The sequence below is a fragment of the Ambystoma mexicanum genome, chromosome 5q (genome assembly GCF_040938575.1).
Source record: "Ambystoma mexicanum isolate Mex_15411 chromosome 5q, UKY_AmexF1_1, whole genome shotgun sequence".
In the NCBI taxonomy this organism is placed as follows: Eukaryota; Metazoa; Chordata; class Amphibia; order Caudata; family Ambystomatidae; genus Ambystoma; species Ambystoma mexicanum.
In genome coordinates, this window is record NC_090933.1 from 1,142,047,411 (window position 1) to 1,142,070,903 (window position 23,493).

The 23,493-nt window shown below is 46.3% G+C and overlaps 1 protein-coding gene across 1 annotated transcript in view; it reads left to right on the top strand.

The window, feature by feature from the left end:
- Window positions 1-23,493, top strand: part of CCN4 (cellular communication network factor 4) — a 244,315-nt gene that overhangs the window by 155,297 nt on the left and 65,525 nt on the right. Inside the window, exon 2 of the mRNA XM_069621659.1 lies at window positions 14,015-14,291. Within this exon, the coding sequence (XP_069477760.1) occupies window positions 14,015-14,291 (277 nt within the window). The remainder of the gene's footprint in view (window positions 1-14,014; window positions 14,292-23,493) is intronic.

Genomic DNA, 23,493 nt, shown 5'->3' on the forward strand with positions numbered 1-23,493 from the left:
GGTGGTTTTAGGCAGTGTCCTTCTGTGCCCATAACATCGGCAAAAATGGGTGGCAGCCTATTCTTCATGCATTTCCCTGTGCATTTTCTGGGAAGCTCTGGCCATCATGATGTTTTCCATGTCAGTACTGCACAGTTTTGAGGTAGGGCTCGGATGCATGGGTAAATACATCCCACAATTTGGTCCCTTCATTTTGGTTAAATCTGCTTTATTTCTGGCTTTTATACTTTAAATAAAGATGCTACATTAATTACAATGAAGAGAAATAAAAGTATAGAATGCATTTAAAATGCTGCTTTATTTGTGATTTTAATAAGTGTGTTTTTTGCAGTTTGGAACATGATTTATTAAATAAAGCAACTATTCGACTTCATATTCGGCTTCGGCCGATTAGAAGTCAAACTATTCGGTAATTGGCCGAATACTGAATATGCTATTCGGTACAGCCCTATGTAAAATACCATGTGGTGTTAAAAAGTCTGTATTATCTGTGATCTTTGTACTGTGAATCTGTCCATTGTTACACATATTGTGTAATCTAGAAAGTAAAATGCACAGTCATTGGCATAAAGTGGTATCTCAAAGAGTGCGGGAATCAAGTGAAATCGTGAGTCACTAAGATTTGGAATAAGGGTGCACATTCGCATCATGGAGTACACAGTTCTGAGGCCGAATGCATATTGCACAGACGCGTACATTTCCTTTTTTCTAGTTTGGGGGTATTTTAGTCAATGGTTGTCATTTCTTCTGTACCAATATCGTAGAGAGAAGTTGGGGTCTCTTTTGTGTTTTTGCTTTGCACTTAGGTAGCAAACCATGTATGTTCTTCCCATCAGCCACGGTTTTCAGCGCAGAGTACTGTATAAAAACAGCAATATGAAGACACACAGATAGTATAACAGTTTTGCCTCAATGAATCAAGTGAGATTTTGTGAACATTGCTTTGATTTTCAGTTCTATTGTCTTTTTAATTATTTACGTATTAAGCTTGTGCATATAAGGATAACGTTAACGGACAACACTGCAATAGAGCGTCATTTGTTGGAATTCTGAGAAGCTCGGGGCTTTCAAGGAGATGGTCAAATAAACATTTCTTAAAATGTGCTGCACACTGTTACATGTTAGATGCGTTCCCCTTGATGTGAATACTTTTCCTTCCTTCCTTCCACCTAAGGAAAGGTGGAACATAACCTGAACCCGTGTGTAATTACCTGGGACTGTGATCCTAAATCCAAGATAAAGAGCCGAGTGAGATGAACAGATTGACTTAAATGAGACACTGATATCCTCATTCAAGCAATCCAAAAAACGAATCGCAAAACGATTTACCTTTTGTCTGCCATAACCGATTGAAAGAGTACAGGACTTCTAGAACAGTGTTTGCTTCATCTTGGATCGGAAAAAGCCCAGGATTGCCAAGTAATCACTTTTCAGATCTCAAGGCAAGCAAAGAGGAGGAGGTTTTGGGATATCGAAATAGAACATTCTAGTTACAAGTGGCGGCATTGTCTAAAACCATCATGAACAGTCTCCTTCACACTTTTAAGGGTGTCATAAATAGAACAAGGGAGAGTGGTGGCTTTACTGACATCTCAGAGAAGTTTAACCACCAGGCTTGTTGTTAACTAGTTTTCCGTGAAAGGAGCAGGTATAGACCAAGTGTCTGAAGGAAAACTTGTTACGGTCATTTATTTTTGTACACCAGTAGCTCATTTTACAGCTGCCATTAACTCTAAGAAGACAGCTGAGAAAGAAAGCTGGCAGGCCAACACCTGCAGAGGCCACATTGACCATGGCAGCAGCCCATCTCTCTTCCTGTATAAGGACTATTTACGCACAGATATACACGAATGTCTATTGTAATGGTAATTAAAAAAGGTTTATTTATAACGCACTTAATACCCAGAGGTTTCTAAGGGCAGACCCCCTGCGTTGCTTAGCATTGTCTTGTTTCCAAGAAGAGCGTGTTGCCCCTGAGCTATCCTACCAATGCAGGAAACATATTGAGTAATCTGTTATATGAAATTGAATCTCAGTTTGTTTGTTTTAGGAACCAAGCAGACCAAAGAGCCTTGTATTATAAAGTATGTTATTCCTCAAAGGGAATTGTAGATAGGAAAACAGGAAGCCTTAATACAAGAGACCCAAATAAGATTCAGGAGTTTAAATAATTGCCCACAATGTATTGCGTTCCGTGGTTTACTTTGGGTGCTTCCTATTTGAGAATCTTCAGTTATGTCATATCCTGAATGTTGATTATACTGTTTCCCTGCCCACCCCATGCCCTTATGCTTTTCTCAAAATGAAGTCTGAAACAAGTGGTGATGTGCAATGCCAACCGGAGCTTCTCAATTGCTTTGTAATTTGCCTAGCGACATTTTGTCAAGATTGACCAAAGTAATCACTCCCTTTTTACTGCTGCTGTCAATTTTCACCTGCTCGGTTAAATACTCATGTGCTATCTTACACCTGCATGCGATTGGTTAAGATGGCGATGAGGCTGATGAGGTGCACCGGTTGGTTCTCGTCAAAGATATGAATATTGATTGCGCGTGAAAAGTTGGCAGAATAGTGGCGGGCATTAGATGGTAGCCATTAGAGCGCACCTCCTAAAGATGGCAGAAAGCCTTAAATATATCAGAGTTCTGGTAAGCAGTGTAATCTGATATGAAACCTGTCTCAGCTGGAGGGGTACACTTTTGGGTAATGGATAGAAGTAATGTTGATGAATGCATTCAGGATGCAGGTCCAGGGCATAAGCACTGAGCAAGCAGGCACCGGATGAAGAACAGGAGTTCAAAGCTTTGCCTATAGCTGTACTGACAGCAAATGTTACATTGTTCAATTGAAGATATCAAGTAGATGTTATCCAAGCAATTTTTAAAAATGTCCAAGCAATTTTTAAAATCAATTGAACAAACTTTGTTTACGGTTTAATAAATGAAGGCGACTCTCCATCCATTACATCTTTGTCTCTAGCTTGCCATTGCACATGGCAGAGAAGGTGCCAGCAGCTGCGATGGCACTCCAGGTTGGGTGACATTGTATAGTCTGAAAAATAAAGTGATGGTGTCACCTGGCCTTAGGGTGAGCTGTGAAATGCTGCTCAGATTTTGTTAACCCCTATGAGTCAAACCCTATACACATGTTGGTTGAGCAAGTGGACTGACACCTGCTTAGGAAATTAGGCACAGCTCCTAAAACCTCCTAGCAATATAAATGATAGGGAGCAATTGTGCTAGGTTTTGGGGTACACACCCTGCACCTCCATGCATGTATAGAACTCAATACGTCTTCTCGATTTCAAACTCTTGTTCATCGGTAGTAGTACATAGTGGTAGTGTATCTGTTAGCAGCAAACAGCAAAGACAGATTGGGATCAATGAGTGTGTTATATATACACCACAACACATAATTAGTGGTAACACCATAAGCTATCAGATGAAGTTGTCTCCCAAAACCAGGATAATCAACTTCCAGTGTTGATACAGCTTATGGCGAGGATGCGCTACATAACGTTCTTAAATGTTATTAACCCGTCAGAAAATAACGCAAACTCTCCAACCATGCACTGATCATTAAATCGTCTCATCTACTTTAGTATACTTCATATATCATTTTGATCCATGTCCTTCTTATTACAGATGCCATCAACATACCATTGTTATGCTTTATTCAACCAATTGTTGGTCCATTCAATTTTGACTTCAGTACATCTGTTAATCTGACTCCTCAGCATTTCATTACCATACGGAAGAGTTGTGCAACTCCAGGCCTGGAGGGCCCGAATCCTGACAGGTTTTCAGGATATCCTCATCAATATTCATGAGATAAATTTGCATATACTGATTCTAAATGTGTGCATGACTTGCTTGCTGGCTCCTACGTAGAGGGCATTACAGTAGTCCAGTTTTGATAATACCAGGGCTCTGGCTAGCGTTATGCAACTCTGTGTGGAGAGGAAAGGTTTGGCTGCTCTTATAAGCCTACATGTGTAGGCCGTGGAGGATGCCATGGAGCTAACCTGTTTGTGGAAGGAGAGGGAGGAGTCAATGTATATTCCTAAGGTTTTTACTTCTTTGGCTACCTTGATCGGGTTCCCGTCTATAATGAAGTTGGCGTAGTTGTGGTCCAGTTTGGTTATGTTTGTAGTGGAACCAAGGATGATAAGTTCAGTCTTGTCATCATTCAGGCATAGATTGTGCGAAGCCATCCATGCCTGGAAGATGATGCATGGACTTAAACAATGGCTTAGTGAACACGTTGTACAGTGTAGGGGAGACGCAAGAACCCTGTGGGACTCCGCATGTGATGGGGATTAGGTCAGCGGCAGCAGAAGTGGAGAAGACACGCATGGATCTGTTGCTGAGGAATGACTCGATCCAGCCAATGGCTTCTTGGGAAAAGTGGGCAGCTGAGTCCAAGTGGTTACATAGGATTTTGTGACCGACTAGGTCGAATGTCGCGGAGAAGTCTAGGAGAAGTAATAGAGCAGTTTTCCCATTGTCTCTAAAGGTGTCAATTTGAGCCTTCAGATCAATGAGGGCCGTTTCTGTCCCGTGTTGGGGTCTGAAACCTGATTGTCGGATACCTAGGAGGTGGTTTATTTCAAGGTATTTTTGGATTTGTTGGTATGCTGTCTTGTCTAGTATCTTGAGCAGGAATGGGACAGTGGTGATGGGTCTGTAGTTGGTGGGAATGGAGGGGTCAAGGGAAGGCTTTTTGAGGAGGGGGAGGACCCAGGACTCTTTGTGGTTGCTGGGGACTGTGCCTGAGGAGAAGGACGAGTTAATGAGTCTGGTGATGAATGGCGAGAGGTCTCTTGCCGCATCCTTGATGACTTGTGGGGGGCAGAGGTCGCCCTGACAATTAGATAGTTTTAGGCTGAGAATGATTTTTCCACTTCGAGAGTAGAGACTCTGGAGAAGCTAAAACGAATGGGGTTGGGACGGGGCGGCGGGGGAGGGGCACTAGGAGAGGTGTTGGTGGTGTTGGTTGGTTTGGCTATGGATTCTTTCTTGTTTTTAATTTTAGTTTGTAGGTTAGTGACTTTATTGTTTAGGGCATTTTGGACACTGGTGCACCATTGTTTGTCCTTTACACAGGTGTCTGGAGTGAGCACTGGTGATTCCAATTCTTTGTTGATCTTAAACAGCTCTTTGGTGCTGGAATATGATTGTGCGATTACTTGATTATAGGATTCTTGTTTGGCAGCTATGATTTCTTTTTTGTAGTTGGATGTGGTTTTATTGAGCATTGTCTTGTTGTGGTCTGTGGGAGACTGTCTCCAAACTTGTTCCATTTTACGTTTTTCCAGTCTGAGCGCTTTAAGGTGGCTGGAGAACCATTGGTTTCAGGTGCTTTTTTGGTTTGCATTTTCTTAGTTTTAGAGGTGCAATGGAGTCCAAGGCTGTGCGCATGGATTTGTTATAGCCTTCTACGAGGTCATGGGGATTGGATGTAGCCGGGAGATGGTTAAGAATTGGGAGGATGAGAGGGATCCATTTTTCCACTGTGATATTTTTCTTACTTCTCGTGGGGATGGCTGAGGCTAGCGCATTGTTGGTGATGGGGCTCGAGGCTTCGAGGGAAAAGGAGAGGAGATGGTGGTCAGACCAGGCTTCAGGGGAATTATTAGTGATGGATACCGAGCAGTTATATTCTGCTACCTAGTCAAGGGTTCTCCCTTTGTTATGGGTGGGGCCAGATACTTTTTGTGTGAAGCCTAGTTCAGACAGAGTGTTATTGATAAGGATGGCTTGGTGATCTTTGGGGTCTTTGAAGCCTAGGTTGAAGTCCCCTAGGATGAGGCACTGGGAGGTGTTTTTTAAGTTGTTGGTGAGGATGGCACTGAGGTCTTCCTCGAAGGATCCTAGTGGTCCAGGTGGTCTATAGAGTAGATGAATGGATATTGTTTGGGACTTGGCAGTGGGCAATTTAGCTGTGAGTGATACACAGGATGGGAGGTGGGTAGCTGAGTCGAGTCTGATGTTGAGGTGGGTTTTGGCAATTATAGCCAGGCCTCCGCCTCTAGATTCTGTTCTATCTGCTCGATGATGGTGTAGTCGTTGGGGATGGCTAGCGAGAGGGCTGGGCCGGCAGCTGCATGGAGCCAGGACTCTGTTATGGCTAGGAAGTCTAAATCTTCAGCTAGTATGAGGTCTGCTATGTCTGTGGCATGTGCAATTATGGAGCGGCCGTTAATAAGGGCAGCTTTTATAGCTGGGGCAGTAGTCTTGGTGGGGGTGTGTATTTTGGCTTTAGTCGTAGTATTGGATGAGCTAGGTTTGAGTTTTTTCACCGTAAGGTTGGCACATGTGCTAATGTAGGAGCGGTTGGTTAGTTTGGATTGGGGTGAGTCCCTGGCTCTGTGCTCGTGTATTTTCTGGAGTCTGGACCGTAATCTGGTGTTTCTTCCTGGGACGCAAGGAGGGGCGAATTGGGGGAGCATGACTTTGGCGTGTGGCTCTGTGGAGGGGGGTGCAGAGATGCCTAGGGTGACCGTGCTGAGGGTAGAGCTAGGCGAGCATGCAGAGTTGATAGTGTGGAGGATAATTCTCAGCAGTATTGCGTAAGTACCTGGGAGGAATATTTTGGTGGCTATGGCACAATGTAGTGTGCCGGCAAGTAGCAGCGACCGCGGTGGCCTATCTAGATTTGAAAATCAAACATAGGGCAGAGTACAGTGTGCAGGCAAGTAGTAGCAACTGAGGCCGCCCACCTAAATTCGAAAATCAGACATAAGGCAAAAATGCAAAAAATGCAGTGTGCAGGCAAGCAGTACCAACTCAAGCAACCCACCTAAATTCGAAAATCAGACATATGGCAAAAATGCAAAAAATGCAGTGTGCAGGCAAGCAGTACCAACTGAAGCAACCCACCCAAATTTGAAAATCAGACAACTGGAAAAATGCAGTGTGCGGATAATTAGCATTAAGGAGCAGTGCTAGTGGTTGCAGGTAGGCAGGCAGGCAAAGGTATTAGGTATAGCAGACAGTTCAAACCAGACAGATCAGGGTACAGGAACATAGCAATGGCATTCAATGGCATTCTAGGCATTCAAATCAGTTGAAGCATTCTAGGCATTCAAATCAGTTGAATTGGTTGAAGGCTTTCAAAAAATCAGATTAACATAGGTGGGTGTAATCAGGTGCAGCGAGCAGCGTTGAGACGCAATAAGGACAGATAGGAGCGTTAGACCCAGGTTCAAAGTACAATAGTCACGTGAAGGTTAGGCAGCTGCTAGGAACTGCGTGGCCGTGTCTTGGGAGGGTGGTGCACGTAGATGGTGACCGGGTGTAGCAGAGGTCTGGGTGCCTATATGTGCAGGGGATGCACTGCTAATGCGCTCACAGGCTCTTAGGCCAGAGGCAGTGGGGTGTACGGGGAGGCATCCCGGTGGTAGGGATTAGAGTATGGGAGGGCGTTAGTCAGTGGGTTCATGGGGGGCGCGGGTAGAATGCTGGTGGGTAGCTTACCCGTTGACTTCAGGCGCAGGAAGGCAAAGATGCACGTTGAACTTCCATGCTGGCGCTCGCCTGTATGGGCCAGGGGGACTGGCAGACGGCAGCTCTGGCAAGCAACAGGCAAGGAACAGGAAGTAGCCCTGCAATCGTGGGCCTTGATGAGAGAGGGCCGGCTACGCCTTCCGGCGGCCAATCAGGAGATGAATGGCACCGGCAGCCAATCAGGCTAGGATGATGCCTGAGGAGTGTCTTGTTAAGCACTTGAGCTTTTGGGTAAAAATCGGGCGGCCATTTTTGAGAGTGGTGGCCTTGTGTGTGGCTTGATGACGGGCAATTGGTATAGAAGATCTTCTACCTTTAGGTGCCTTTAGGCATGGCAGCCTAATTTCCTCTTCAAGTGGCAGCTTCGCTTCTTTGTTGTAGCTTTGCTGCTTTTTCCGCGGTTTCAGCGGTACGGGCAATATAAGTATAACGATCGTGGGGGTTGCAGGCGTGGGTCCGTAGGTCGTGCTGCGGGGTGCCCACTGCTCCTGCAGGGGCTGGATCTGGTTCAGGAGCTCCTGCTCCTGGGCTGGGTGGGTGGGTTTTCTTTCATAGACTGCCAAACCACACACCCACGAGGGACAGACGACATCTCCTTATTTCCAGAAGGAGGCTGGGTAATAACTTCAGCAATCACGTCGTCCATGCTTTGTAATGGGGATTGTAGCACTTTCCTCACAGCTGATGGCATTCAGATAGAGTTACCAGATTGATTAATGACTAATATTTCATCTAACAAACCAGCAAGGGCTTCATCCCTTCCCAATACAGAACTTGCCTCTGGGATATCCACACCAGCCCCCCCCCCCCGCGCCCCATCTTCATCCGTAGAATCCTTGCTTTTATTACAAAGGAACTGTCTTCTAGGAGAACTCCCTGCCATGACTTTCAACACACGACTCCCACCCATAACTGTGAACGCAGGGGAAACGCCTGTTTCTACATCATTAAGATGGAGAAGGGACTCAGTTAAAAAAAAAATTGGGCCTCATTTTGAGTACACATGCTCTAGTGCTAGGTTTTATAAAAACCCTAAACCAAGCTCAAGCCCGTCAGTAAGAAGCCACAAAAGGCCACTCACGTGTCTGGAACAAAACCAGACCACACTGATCGCAAAAAGCAAAAGCAATACAGCCACCCAAACTGGGCAATGATACCTCATAGAGTTATGGGCTCCATGGCTATATGTTGAACCACATGAGACTCCAATTGCCTGAAAACCCCAGCAATACCCTATGCCATGTTTGACTACCAGCTCACCTCGCCTCCTACACTTTGTCCCACGGCCATAAGAAGCGGCATCCAGTGAGCAAACTGGACGTGGCACACAGGAACGAGATGGAGGACCAGGAGACTCCAGGAGCCACACAGGAACGCACAGCACGCCAGACACCCTCCGCCATGAGATTAGAGGAACGGACCTAGGTTCATGACAGGCCATAAACCGACTCGCCATCAAGCCGCACTGCAAGCATCCGCTTCCGACTGCTCAGGATTAACCGTCTGCATCAGTCTAGTTAGTAATCTCATAATAATCTCATAGCACCTCACGACAGATTAAACCCTTTCATAATCATAAAATTGACAATAGAAGCTGATATTCTTACCCAATGTAATAGTACTCATTGTATCAACTTCCGAAGGATGGGATGAAATACTGCCTTGTCCTTGCTGGGTTACACCGATGCTTGAGATGAGCGCTGAACTCAGTGAGCTATTTTACCATCAGTTATTATGCACAGATTTCTTGTCAATCATTTATTGTGATACAGAAGATGTGTGATCAAGTACTGTGCTACACAAGAGGCACACATATTATTGTGTCATAGAATGCCTGTTGATTAATCATTGTGTTCATAATGCCTGTCCACCAGTTACTGTGCACCGATGAAGTGATCATCATAGTTACAGTGCAACATAGGCCTGCACGACAGAACTGTGTAAGTAATGCTTGCACGAAGGTCATTGTGCCACAGAACGCTTGGCCGGAGGGTTGAATGCATATAATGCCTCGCAATGAATTACTCTTCCATGAAATGTCTACCCTTCATTCAGTAGGCATGGAATTGCTTGCCATTTGTTACTGTGCCACTGCAGATCTGGCCACCAGTGTCTGTGCGATTAACATCTCATCGTTGTCTGTGTATCCAAAGGACCCTGTACCTGGCCTTGCACATTTAACCTAAATAAATAAGCCCTTCCCTATGAGGTAAGTAATTTTAGGGTCTCAAAAGTGTCAAGTAGCAGCCCCACCACCCTTAAACGAATGTATCTTTAAGGGGGTGGGGCGGGTTGGGATTCTCAAGGATCTACTGTACAGGTAAGACATGCATTTAATAGTGCATGCTAGGAATAAAATAAAAAGGTAAAAGGACAACTTTATGGATATACACCCAATTTCACCACACTAAGTGCTACGCACAGGAGACTCCTATGCTAGAATGCCACTGATCTCAGTCACTCAAGGACAGTGTTTAGGAATTGCACTTTACACCAATACAATCCCTACAGAAGAAGGATGCACCCACATAGGTATGGCCTCTCTGGCCCCTACTCATATCTTCTCACCTCTATCCTTTTCTCCCGACACGTCACTCTATCCCCCAAACGTATCAAACTAGGAGTCCTCTTTGACTGTGACCTGAAACATGCAGGATTAATAATCTCCACTCTATCTGCTGCCAGGCTTAATCTCTTGAACATCCATAGACTTTGATGCATCTAACCTTCCTCTACGCCAAGACCCTTATTTCCTCAGCTGCCTAGACCACAGCTCCAGACTGCTCATGGCCCTCCCTCTCTGCTCCTTCGCCCCTCTGCATAAGATCATCATCATTGTTACCGTCTCTGTCATCGTCCCTCTCTCCCGATGCTCCTACGTGCAGCCAGCAACTAGGATGTCTATCCACGCGGAACTGCGCCCTCTCAAAACTCATCCTTCTACACAAATGCATTCCCGGCTTGGCTACTCCCTGCACCTACCCCCTACACTCTACGTTCGGCAGCTATCCTCCGCCTCATGGTCCCTTGCCCCATTTGTGCTGTCTCACACGTCTATGCCTTTCCTTATTTGCTTCCCATCACTGGAACACTCTGCCACCAGATATCAAATCCACCTCCACAGCGGTGGCCTTCATGATAACCCTAAAAACCTCCTCTCCTTTGAGGGGAGCCACCTCTCCCCCCTACTCCACTCCTCCATACTCTTCCCTCCTTTGCTGAAATGCCCCCTATGCTTACTAATGTAAACATTTACTAGACATAGCACATATTCCCTTGCCTACCCTCTGCCATGCACAAATGTTCTTGTCTGTTCTCCCTCCTCTCTGTACTAGCACCAGGTTCTCTTCAGGCAGATAACCACCTGCCACTCTGTAAGGTACTCACCCCCGGGACTGCCGTGTTCCCATATGTTCCTCTTTACAGGTTTTTTCAGCACTCTTTCCTGAAATTCAGTCAGTGCAATTAAGAATACATGTGCATATTTTTAGGTTTTCTCCAATGTCTTTTCCCTCGTTCTCCCTTTCTTCTCTCACTCATCAATTCTAGATAATTTATACGGATAGTTGGTACACATTGTAAGATCGGTTTGGGAATGGAGATAGGGCGCAATACAGGGAAACATTACAGTCCGATTGGATGAGTTTCAGAAAATATAGCATAGTCACAAACATTGGGTGTGATTTACAAACAAGGGATAACAGTATAAAGGGGAGCAGGGAGCTATTTAGCTTCTGCTTGTTGCCTAGAAGAGCCCGCGTTAGCTTGGCACCAACAGCCACTGGAGCCACTTTTGGCTCCTCCAGTCAACTGATATGTGAATTTAGCTCTGCATGTTTTGGACAATCTATAAATAAATATTAGGACACATCTATAAAACATTTTAAACACAAGATGGTCATAACTAATGGATGCACTTATATGTCTGGATCTTATGTGGAAGTTAGATTTGCAAAACGCTATGTGCTAGCTCCTGGTTCCCAGCGGTGGCTCCTGGTCACCGTCTAATGCTGGATACCCAGGAGCTACTTTTAGCTCCTGCTTATCTATTTGTAATTTCAAAGCTCCTGGTTATGGTCTAATGCTGGGTACCCAGGAGCTACATTTAGCTCCTGCCTATCTATTTGTAATTTCAAAGCTCCTGGTCACTGTTTAATGCTGGATACCCAGGAGCTACTTTTAGCTCCTGCTTATCTATTTGTAATTTCAAAGTTCCTGGTCACCATCTAATGCTGGATACCCAGGAGCTACTTTTAGCTCCTGCTTATCTATTTGTAATTTAGTTCCCTGGTATTAGTTATTCACATATGCACAGTATGTGAACTTCACTGCTGAAAAGGGCCAATCCTGTCTCATTAGAAGTATAGGAAACCTGCTGGAGACAGCCCCATGAGATGCATTCGGTAAATTCCACTTCACCGTATGGGAGTGCTGGTAAGTGCAGCTACTCTCCCTTTAATTGCCTCGCAGTGCTGCTAAAAAAGTAATATAGTATTGTCCCCACTTCAAGCCAGTGTATATCAGCTCGGGAAAAGATCAGACTTGAAAAGAGCAGGTGCCATCTCTGCTGGGACTACCAGCAAGGGAAAACCACCTCTTCACAAAAGAACTATGCACACACACGCACACGTTGCTCTCATCCACAAGCTTTAACAACAGGTTTTTGCCTGCACCACAGAAGAACTGCCAATAATCACGTGCTCTCTTTCCATTGCATCTTTCATCCCACCCCCTGCCCTTCCTGAGTCCCACATAGGCGCCACCAATGTTCCCATCCCCTCCTGGTTGCCCTTTCCATTCCTCTCAGACTACTTTCCCCACTTTGCGCTTTTCACCTAACTCGCTCCTATCCCTCTTCTATCTCTCCCAGTCTCCTATCCTTTCTTCCATCCATGACTCGCTGTTTCCTTACGCCGTTTGCCCATTTTATCCCCTCTTCTTTCAAGATATGGTAGTGATTCCTTGCGGTTATCTTACTTTACTCCCTCTCTTTCTTTCGATGGATATCCCTCTCCCACTAGGCCCGCTGTGTCAATCTTGAGATCTCTTTGTGTGTACATCTCTCTCTGCCCCCTCTATTACCACATCCATCTTACATTATGTGCCCATCCCATTGTTGTGTGTTCTCTCTGTCATGCCAGAGGCGCAGCCAGGATTGTCTAACAAATGGGGCCTGAAACTAATGTAATCGTGCCACCGCAGTGACATTAACATCTGTAAGTGCCCACACCGTGCTGGAGAGTGGCCATTTACAGAGTTTGGGTGGCCCTTGCCCTCGCCTCTGTCTCTTGCTTTCTCTCATGCTTGTTTCTGTTCACCATCTATATGACCCTAGTGCTCAATGTCGCCAGGACCATCCAATATGAAATTAAGTATGCAGCAGAAGAACCGGGTTGTCATTATTTTGTGGGGGAATAGTTAGAAAAGAATTTGGGCCAGCCTTTCCCATCCAGGATCCCCATAACTACAGCTCCGATTCTGCGCACATTTGCGCGGTATATATACCTTGACAAAGTGCAAGGGTGCACGAAACACTGCTCTAAAATGCCTTACTCTATAAATCGCTTAGAATACCATATCAGATTATGTGTATCTACTCTAAAATCCTTCCTTTGGTGAAGACCATACTCGAGGGGAGTGGTTTTGTGTATTGATTTGAGGTTAATATTCATGCGGCAGGATATTTTGTGAGCCAGCACCGGGACTAACTGCCCCAACTACTCAGATCTCACTGCGGCATTGCATCCCCCCCACCCCCCCCCCCCCCCCGCATTGCTCTTCTGCTCTCTAGAAGATCAATGAATTGGGCTTCAATGAACACTGCTCCCACAACAAGCTGAAGACTTCGAGGACTAGAGACAAGGGTCTGACCTACAATTGTTCCCTATTTTCATCATTGTCTGTGGCACACCTGTATCTCCTATGATTGCACAAAATTAAAATGAGATCCATAAAAATAAATATGCAGAAAGCAAAGTAGCCAATGTGATAGACCTGATGCCGCTGAGGGTGATTGATGCAAGCCACTCATAAATAGGGCAAGACACGCCTCAAGTGGCAGTCAGGGCTATGCCTCTATCTCATGTATGCATTCAGTGCTGTTCTATGAGGAATAACTGAATTACGTTGTCTCGGGAGGATAGCTCAGGAACAACGTGCTCGCCTTGGAAGAAAAATGACACTGAGCGCCACAGGTTCGAGCCTGCAGCTTAAAGACCTCTGAGTATTAAGCCTCTTATAAATAGCCAATTACAATACATTCAATTGGTCTCTGCTTTACCCTCGTGTATTTTCAGAAATATATGCGTACTTTCTTTTCAGTTCGACTCAGGTTATTGTTATCAAGTATTGTATATTGATGTTAATCAATATTTTAGACCTATGATATGATACGTCATTTATAACGCAAGGGCTTCTAGGCGCGACAATCTTGGGCCAACATGACTTGATACTGTCTGCTTGTGAATAAATGACTCTGATGTGAAAAACCTTTTTCTTCTGCACAGGTCATTTCCCAGAACGCCACCACCATGCCACCTGCATCTGTGACGACGGAAGGTTACACGCGGGTGCAGTACTGTAAGTGGCCCTGCGAGTGCCCGCCGTCCGCGCCGCGCTGCGCTCCGGGGGTCAGCGTGCTCATGGACGGCTGTGACTGCTGTCAAACGTGTGCAAAGCAGGTCAGAGAAAACTGCACCGAAGCCGATACCTGCGACCGCCACAAGGGCTTGTATTGCGACTACAGCAGAGACAGTCCGAGGTACGAAATCGGAGTATGCCGACGTAAGTATACGTATATGTATGTGCACGTGCCAATGTGAAGAATCATGTGTTTGGTACTACATGTATAATTATTTTTAGTAGGAAAAGCCAAGAGGAGCGAATTAGTTGTTAGCACCATTTCCACATACACACACATGTGCACACACACACACGCAGGAATGCATGAATCTGATCAATAATTGAGTTTCATATTTTAACTTTAAGCACATCCTCCGTTTTTTTTTACCTAAAAGAATATTATTATGTTACTTTATTTTTAAGATCGTAAAATGATGTGTGTCGGAATTAATGAACATTATTACATGTCCAATCAAGGCAACTTTAATGTAGCTTTAAGGCCTCGATCCAAGGGCTGGAACGGGGATAACAGCCCGTCAGCCCAAGTTAACGGCCCAAGCAATTAATAAAGGCTTCAGGCCGCTACCCCCATTTCAGCACTTCGAACCGGGGCTTAAGGCCATTAGCACCCGTGTTACCAAAACAGTAACCCGGGGTGCTTAAAAGAAAGTATTTTCTGTCATTTAAAGGTGCGCCTCGCACGTTCCGTTCACCGACTGAAAATACTTTTTTAAGATGGCTGCCATGGAAAGGGAAGGCGGGGCTCTGTACGCAGACTCTCTTCCCGTTCCATATCAGCAATGGAAGCTGGGAAGAAGCTGCGCCGGCCTGCGCTGATGAGACACCCAGGTGTTCCTAGCCACCTGATTGGCTGGCTCCCGCCACCAGGGTGCTAATGGCTATTAGCAGCCTGGGCCGGTGCTGCATTAATCAGAATCAGCTTGCTCCAAGCCTGTGTTCTGTGCAAACTCGGAGCTGCAGGTGGCCACCCACCATTTCTCCCCACCTCCCCTTCAGTCTCTGTCCCCTTCTCCCCCTCTGTCCATCCCACCTCACTTATCTGCTTCCTCTGGTGGCAGCAGCACCACCACACCCTGGCTACAATGGAAATTGAAGAGGGGCTCTGCATGGAGCCCTGCCTTCCATCTCCACGATGCCCATCTTGTATAAGTATTTTATTTAAATTAACAGGACGCCGCAAGCACATCCCATTCATTCGAACAAAATAGAATGTTATAAGTATGCCAGGTTTTCGATTAAAAACTCAGGGTGTGAATAGCACACTGCACTCCCAGCACTCAGGCCTATAACATCTCCCTGGGCCGTTACCTCCCAATCTAACAGCCAGATCAGGGGTTATTGCTAGAAGGATGGGTGCAATTGAGTCATTATGTGTTTGGCGGTTACAGTTAAAAACAGGAAGCATGGGGGCGCTGTTGCACGGTGATCAAGATGGCCACTCTCTCTTAGAGCTCCCGCACCCGGTGCCATCTGATGTCAAATATATGCTGTTACAGCAGCTGTCATTTCTTCTGAAAACTAAAGAAGTAATCTGTATGTGCCAGACTACCTGGTGATCCCCTCCCGACCCTGCTAACACACCGTGTACCTGAGGACTGGCTGCTGAGCTTTTGGTTCCTAGTGAAGGACAGGGGATGCCGAGAGGCTTGCACCGCCTAGCTGCCTGTGGTGATTGTCAGCAGCGGAGGTGCAGGTGTGGAACCCGGGACGTGTTTCATCAGGAGATCGGGTTGTCAGCGTGCCCCTGCTCGATGTGTACTGTCTCCTCCCCCCTGCTGCGTTGCTTGCCGTGGAGTCACTGCAAGACGATCCCACTGGATTTGAAACGCCGATCCCCATCGGAGTTGAGGCCCTGAGGGGAAACCCTCCCCTGTCACGGTGCTTGAGCGGGTTCGCCGAGAAAGTAACAGCATCATAGTCCCGCTCCTGTAGTGCCACAGCCTGCACAACTGCTCGCATATTTATAATGCTCCTCCGGCTGCTGGGTCAACCATAGCTTCTCGGGCTCCTTCATTAGCAGTGAGACGGTGGGTGGCGGTATTGCGGCTCTAGCAGGTAGAGTCTTCCTTTGAACACTCCTTTCCACTTGATCTGTTGCCTGCAAACACCCCAAGTATCCTGGCCTGAAGGGCACCGGCGACCACATTAGAGCAACTTTGTCTTTCCCACCAGTCAACTCAAACGTAACTTTAACAGGTGCCCACTGGCAACCAAAACCTATAAGAGCTTTGGATATCCGCGGACACAGTCTGCCCTGCTGTCCGGTGTCAACCACAGGCAGGCTGGGGCCTGCACGGGCTGCAACCACAACTAAGATTGCCTGGTGTCCGCCCATACTGGGCCACTGACCTACTACCCTGTGCCCTGTTCATCTCCCACCAGGCTGTCATACCATATCGCTTGGTACAAATTGCACAGTGGAGGCTCATTGACTGCAAAGCCTGCTACCCTTAGTGCACCACCCTCCATTACCCTTCAAAACCTGCCCTACTGCACATGATGACCAAAGACAGGCCAAAATCAACGCTCAATGAGCCATTATACCAAATCTGCGCCTAAGCCCTCAACCTCAGATGGGATGTCCACTGCTGCGGAACCTGAACCTGTCATGATGGAACTCACAGAGACCCAGCGTATGATGACGTGTATGCAGGAGGGATTTGTTAAGGTTCACAGTAAGCTAGACGATATGACCAGCACCATTGTCTCTATCAAAACAAGCAAAGATAAGACTGACCTACGCCTGTCGGAAGCTGAGATGAGGGTGGGCATGGTGGAAGATGACATGTTAACCATGAGGGCTGAACTAGCTACACTCTCCAGGCAGATACTTCAGGTGGAGAAAAATAATGACTATCTGTAATCACGTTCCCGCCATAACAATGTTCGCATTATTGGAGTCCTGGAGTGCATTTCCGAATCCTCCCTCGAACAATGGATAGAATGGACCCTACTACCACTTCTAGGAAACTCTGCATTGTCACCAAAATTTGCTGTCAAACAAGTCCACAGATCCCTGCTCTTAAACCCAAACCTGGAGCCTCACCCCCTGCAGCATATCATTGCCTGCATACTCAACTACTGCAACCGAGATGCAATTCTTTGAGCAGCTCGGGAGCCTGGCGACCTTATACTGTGTTCCACCAGGATACACATCTACCCGGACTTCTCGGTGGTCGTACAGAGGAAGTCTTTCCTTGCAGTGAAGAAGCGACTAGGCGAAAACAATGTTATGCTGTACCCTGCCTAACTGCGCGTCGAATGGAGCAACAAAAGCACCTTCTTCAGTATACCAGATGAAGCTATGAAGTTCCTGGATGAGACCTTGCCGACACCTTAGACCTGGACTGCGTAACTCAACTACTGTACCTGTCCATGTTAACTATCCACATCAAACCTGGCACAGGTAAGATATGGGCATGAAACAAAACACAGAGTCATTGTGCAGGTTGGTTCAAAACATTGTGGGCAATGCTGCTACATGATTCATACCGAGATGGGAGGTTTAACCCTCCTTAGTTGGAATGTACGGGGAATGGGCAACCCAATTAAACGTCGTAAGATACAACTTTATGTGGAAAGGCAGGAGGCTAAAATCCTTTTCATGCAGGAGACTCATGCCCATTCTACAACCTGTGAAGGGTTTGCTAAAAACTGTGGTACACACCGCTTTTACACAACGTACTCCTCAGAATCTAGAGGTGTCATGACCCTGGTGCACAAGCCCCTTCCATTCCAGTGTGAATATGTGAAAGCAGACCCTCTGGGTAGATATATCTGAGTGTACAGTTCTCTTGTGGGGAGGGAGCTGGTACTAATGAACGTATACGGCCCCAACGTGGATGTCCCCCCATTTCTGCAAAGATCTAATTGGTGAACTTGTCCGGTACCCACTGGTTTCTATACTATGGGGTAGAGACTTTAACACCATCCTAGACCCACGCTTGGACAGGTCCACCCAGGCTCCCAGAGTTCTTACATGTGCAGCTACCACTATCAAGGAGGGCATACAGTCACTGCAACTTGCAGATGCTTGGAGGACATTACATGCAGTGGAACAGCCCTACTCCTTCTATTCATCTGTCCATGATTCCTTCCACATTGACTTGTGGCTCATTTCTTAGACGCTCCTTGGGGGAGTTATGGAAACATACATTCTGCCTCACACCTACTCAGATCACGCCCCAGTCATCATCTCCCTGACATTACCGTAACTTTCTAGACCATGCAATACCTGGAGATTTAAATCTCTTGCAGTGCAGGATACTGTGTTTGCATCCACTATAAACACGTACCATTATTTTCTGAGGAAAATGTGGGTTCTGTGTCTTCATCCGGTACACTATGGGAAACATTTAAAGTCTACATTAGAGGAATAACATTGTCCTCTGAGTTCAGTGTTCGCAAAACAATCCGACACAGTATACTGCAGTGTGAAGATAAACTTAGATAACTGGAACAAGGCCTGACTGCTGATCCCCCTTCGGCCACACTAACACAAATTAAAGAGCCCATTGACACCTTTAGAGTAAGTGCAGAGCGCGAGGTAAAGTTTTTTGACGTCCCAAAGGCAGCTACAAGATATGGGGAGGGAGATGGACCAGGCAAATTATTGGCTCGTATGGTGCATCACAAAAATGGCAGCGGATACATCCCTGCTGTGACTGATGCTTCCGGTAACCTAGAACACACACCCACTGCCATCAATGAGGTATTCACAAACTTCTATACTGACCTCTACACCAACAAAGACACACGCACGGTAGAGGAGATAGACTTGTTTCTCAACACTCTGCCGCTTAGTCAACTTTCCCCAGACACTAGACCTCAACTGGACCTCCTGGTTTCCCTCAATGACATTACCCAAGCTATTGACCAATTACCCACCGAAAAAGCACCTGGCTCTAACGGCCTCATGGCTGAATTATATAAACGATACAAGGGGATCCTTGCACCCCACCTTTTACAAATGTGGCAGGAGTGGCTTAGGTCCTGATCACTCCCAACCACCATGCGTGAGGCAGTCATTGTGGTGCTATTAAAACCAGAGAAACCTGCAGACCAATGCAGATCCTACCACCCCCCTCTCCCTAATTAATACCGATGTGACAGTGTTTGGCAAAATACTTGCTACCGGGCTAATTCCAATCATGCCACATATTCATCTAGTTCAATCAGGATTTATCCCGGGCAGGTCCACGGCACTAAATCTGCAAGACCTATTTAACATCCTAACACAAATAGATCCCAGGGTCCAAGCTGTTGCTGCTGTCCAGGATATCCAAAAGGCATTAGACTCTGTGTCCTGGCAATTCATGTACGCTATATTGTCTGGATGCGGCTTTGCCCATGGATTCCTGGACACAGTTTCCCTCCTCTATGCATCACCAGTGGCCAGGGTCAATACTAATGGGCTGCAATCTGCGCAGTTCACAATAGGCAGAGGCACTCACCAGGGGCGGGGGCCCTTGTCCCCCCTGATATGTGCTATTGTCATTGAACCTCTGGAAGACATGATACACCTTGGACACAGACACTGGGGAGTTAGAATTGTTGGAAATCGACAAATAATCTTGCTTTACGCAGATGATGCACTTCTGTACATTCGCTACCCACAGAAGCACTTGGTGCCTATTATGCAAGACATCTCGAGCTTTGAGGAGATTTCTGGCCTCTGAGTAAACTGCACCAAATCAGTGCTCTTCCCCCTCACTGACGCCACTAACCCACCTCAAGATCTTCAGGAGTTTAGATGGGCTCCAGAAATCATTCGATATCAGATTGTGACAGTCGCACGTAACTGCCTCTCTTTACACGACCACAACTACAGATTGTATAACACGCAACTGCGAGCTAAACTTGCATGGTGAACCCACCTACCCATCACAATTGCTGGCAGAATAGAACTTCTGAAAATGTCAATACTTCTTAATCGCCTGTATTTGTTTTTAAACGTCCCACTGTGGCCTGGGAGGGCGCTTTTCCAAGAATTGGATAGTGAAATCTGCAGATTTGTATGGCACACTGGCGCAGTGAGGTTGAAATGGGAAACACGGACACAACCATTTGATAGGGAGGCTTTGCTCCACCCAATTTCAGGTTATATTGGTTGGCTGCACAGGCACAGTCCACGGTTTTCTGGTTCATGGACAACCTTCTCCCCCAATGTACAGTTCGAGGACACTCGGCCGGAGACAGGGATCTCCGGTCATGGATACTCCCAACGAGGGTTGTAGATGATTGCAGCTTTGACCCGTCTAGCGTCACAGCACAGGCCTGGGGTATAATTCAGAGAGAGATATGTGTTACAGCGCCATTCCACGAGAACTTCCACCTTTGGAACTGCGTTCCCTCCTTGCCATGGGCGGATGCCGGCTTCTGTAGGGGTTGGAAACAACAGGGATTTAAATACATTGGGATTATTGTCCTCGGGGGAGTAACTACTTCCAGGCCTCTGATGTTCCTAGACTAGCTCCTGGCAAGTCCTCGCAATGGTTGCAATACGCTGGTCTATGCAAATCTTGTAAGAAACTGTGGGACTGCTTCCCAGTCGTACATGAAAATGATTTTTTACTGGGATATGTGGTGACTCCAGGTGACAACCACATGCATGCTATACTGCCTGATCCAGGCTCACTCTGTCGCACCACATTACAACGCACAATCGAAATGGTCTGCGGACCTCCAATTAGAACTGAGTGATAACCTCTGGTCCGATATGTGTGCACAAACAAACAAAGTGTCCTATAACTCCCGATCAGACTGATACAGCTAAAGGTGTTGCACCGGTATTGCTACACTCCATGATGTGATTTATAATCAGCCTTCTGAAAGTAATGACTTAATTGCAGCTGTAAGCCTGCTCCTGGTGTCATAAAATGTCTTCACCAAGTGTGCCTTCAGCCAGTTGAATTGCAAGCAGTATGTATCATTGCATCTGTTCTTTGAGCTGAATTCCACTTTCAGCTCTTGTAAAGTTTATATAGGCATTTGACAGGCTCTGCCAATACATGCCCAAGTACTAACACCATTTGCCAGCTCTTTCAATATTATGCCTGGAAAATGCATTCCCCATGCCTGCACAAAAGACAAAAGCTTTGGCTTTGCCAACGTTTGTTTACATGTCAGAGGAGCACAGGATATGGTATTTCAGAAATGCTGCATATAGGATTACTGAATTTTCACAGGTTTGGTATTGATCAGGCAGACACCTTAGCATGCTGGACGCGGTAAGGTACCGTCATAGTGGAGCTTCTTCTGAAAAAAATACCACTTTCAAGCCCCCTGTTACATTTTGTTCAAATGAAGAGAGATGGATTCTTCCTTCATTTTCCCACAACCATAATGCAATAGTAAGCCATGTGCTTGATGTCTGCATTTTCTAAGCTTCTGCACATAGACCACATGCAACAAACAGAGCGAGAAACACTGATGAAAGTCAATTTGAGGGCAGGTGTTCCAAAATACATAACTCAGGCAGTCTCCAGATGCACCAAGAGGTGATCAAGTCCCTGCAAAGATGCTGCAGGCAGCTCCAGATCTGCCCCGGGTTTCAGCTTGAGGTATTACGCAGCAGGAGCAAATCTGATCTACTCAGGCCATTTCCAGGGCAAATCTTTATGAAATGGGCCCTCAGGAAGAGCCTCGTTGTGACTATTCTATGACTACTGTAACCAAGCTTCGCATATTCTTGTAAAGACTGCGCCCTGATACCCTCGGGTACACTTGCGCAATACAAATAATAAAACAAACAAACAAACACGGGACTGACACTAGTGGTGGCAGTCCAGGGGATCGCAGTCTGGCAATGGAAGAGCCTCTTTTCTGCTTTGCCAGCACACAGTGTGGGGCTGCAATTATGATGTCAGGGAGCCATACCGGCCTCTGCAGGTACCTGCCACAAATAAGAAACCACAAGATAGTTGAAATATTGGCCAAGCATCTGAAAAGGCACACGTGCTGGTGGGGACGGGCAGTGCCAAAGTTAGTAGTCCACCTGAAGAAAGCAGGCGGTCCTGGTCTTAAATTATGGTTTCTGCTGGAATTTATGCTTACACCTCTACCCTTTGGTGTCGCCATCGTATAAGTGCCCAACACAGTGGCTTACTCAGGGCTGGCCTTAGCCCTGGCAGCTCCCTGGGCGAAATTAAATCTGCCATGGGGGAGGGAGGGTGTGGAAGGGGGTTGCCACATTTTGGGTTGTGCTCCAGTAGGGGAAATGGACAGCGCTCCGCTCACGTGCTGGAGTGGGGCGCTTATCACTTAATTACAGCGCCGCTGCTACACTAGCAAGGGGCAGCCTCGGAAAGGCGTCGGTTTGCGGTTTGCGTTGTCTTGCATGTGGGAGTTGTTCAGTGGCCCGACTTGTTGTATCAGTAAGGGTAAGACTCAGTGCAGCGGATGTGCCGGTGTTTGTGTTGGGTGTGTAGGTCGTATGCAGTTAGGGTCATGGGCGTAATTTTAGGGGGGACGGGTATTTGTCCCCCCCCACCTTTCATGGCACACCATTTTGTCACCATTCATTTGGCTTGGGCACCTTTTCTTCAGATGTCATGTCCCCCCCCCCAACATTTTCAGAAAAGTTACTCCACTGGTTAAGGTGGAAGTATGGTTGTGCGCATTGGTTAGTTGTATCAGTAAGATACAAAGGTGAAGAGCCTGGGATGATTGACAGGTCAATGGTGCAAATAAAAGGAAACTTCATGATCATAGCATCAGGCTGGATTAAAAAACCTGAATATGCATCTTCTAATGTGGTACAGGAATAGCTTAAGCAGTATTCTAATGAAAAGCACCTTAAAAACGTTTTCGTTTTGTGCTGTAAAATAGGTAATAACTTGGATTTCTGCTCTCATCTGTTAAACTCCAGCAGAGCACCAAACAAACATATCCCCTGCACAGTTCCTTTTCAATTAATCGCTTTAATGTGTCACAGAAAGCTATTTTACAAGCAATTTGAAAAGCTTTAATTAAGTGCTGAAGTAGCAGCTGTAACAGAATAACAGAGCAGTAGTGATGTCATTGGGCCTCATTACAGATTAGTAGGGATCTCACAACAAGCCTGTATTAAGAACATTATTTGTATACGGGTACTGCAGGCTACCATGTAATACTGTATGACAAAAGCAGCAGCAAGTAGTGCATTCTAAGGTGTTTCCTGGAAATATAAATAGGCATTGCCAAGACCAGCTGTTTGGGCTTTTGTGTAGGCATGGCAAAGGCACTTGCCAGGCAATGATGTAATGGCATTAACTGGCAATTGATGGTAGCAAGTGTAAAATGGTGCAAGTGCCTGGGCATCTAATAGAAGTACTTGGCAAATGCAAATGCCTACTACTGATAC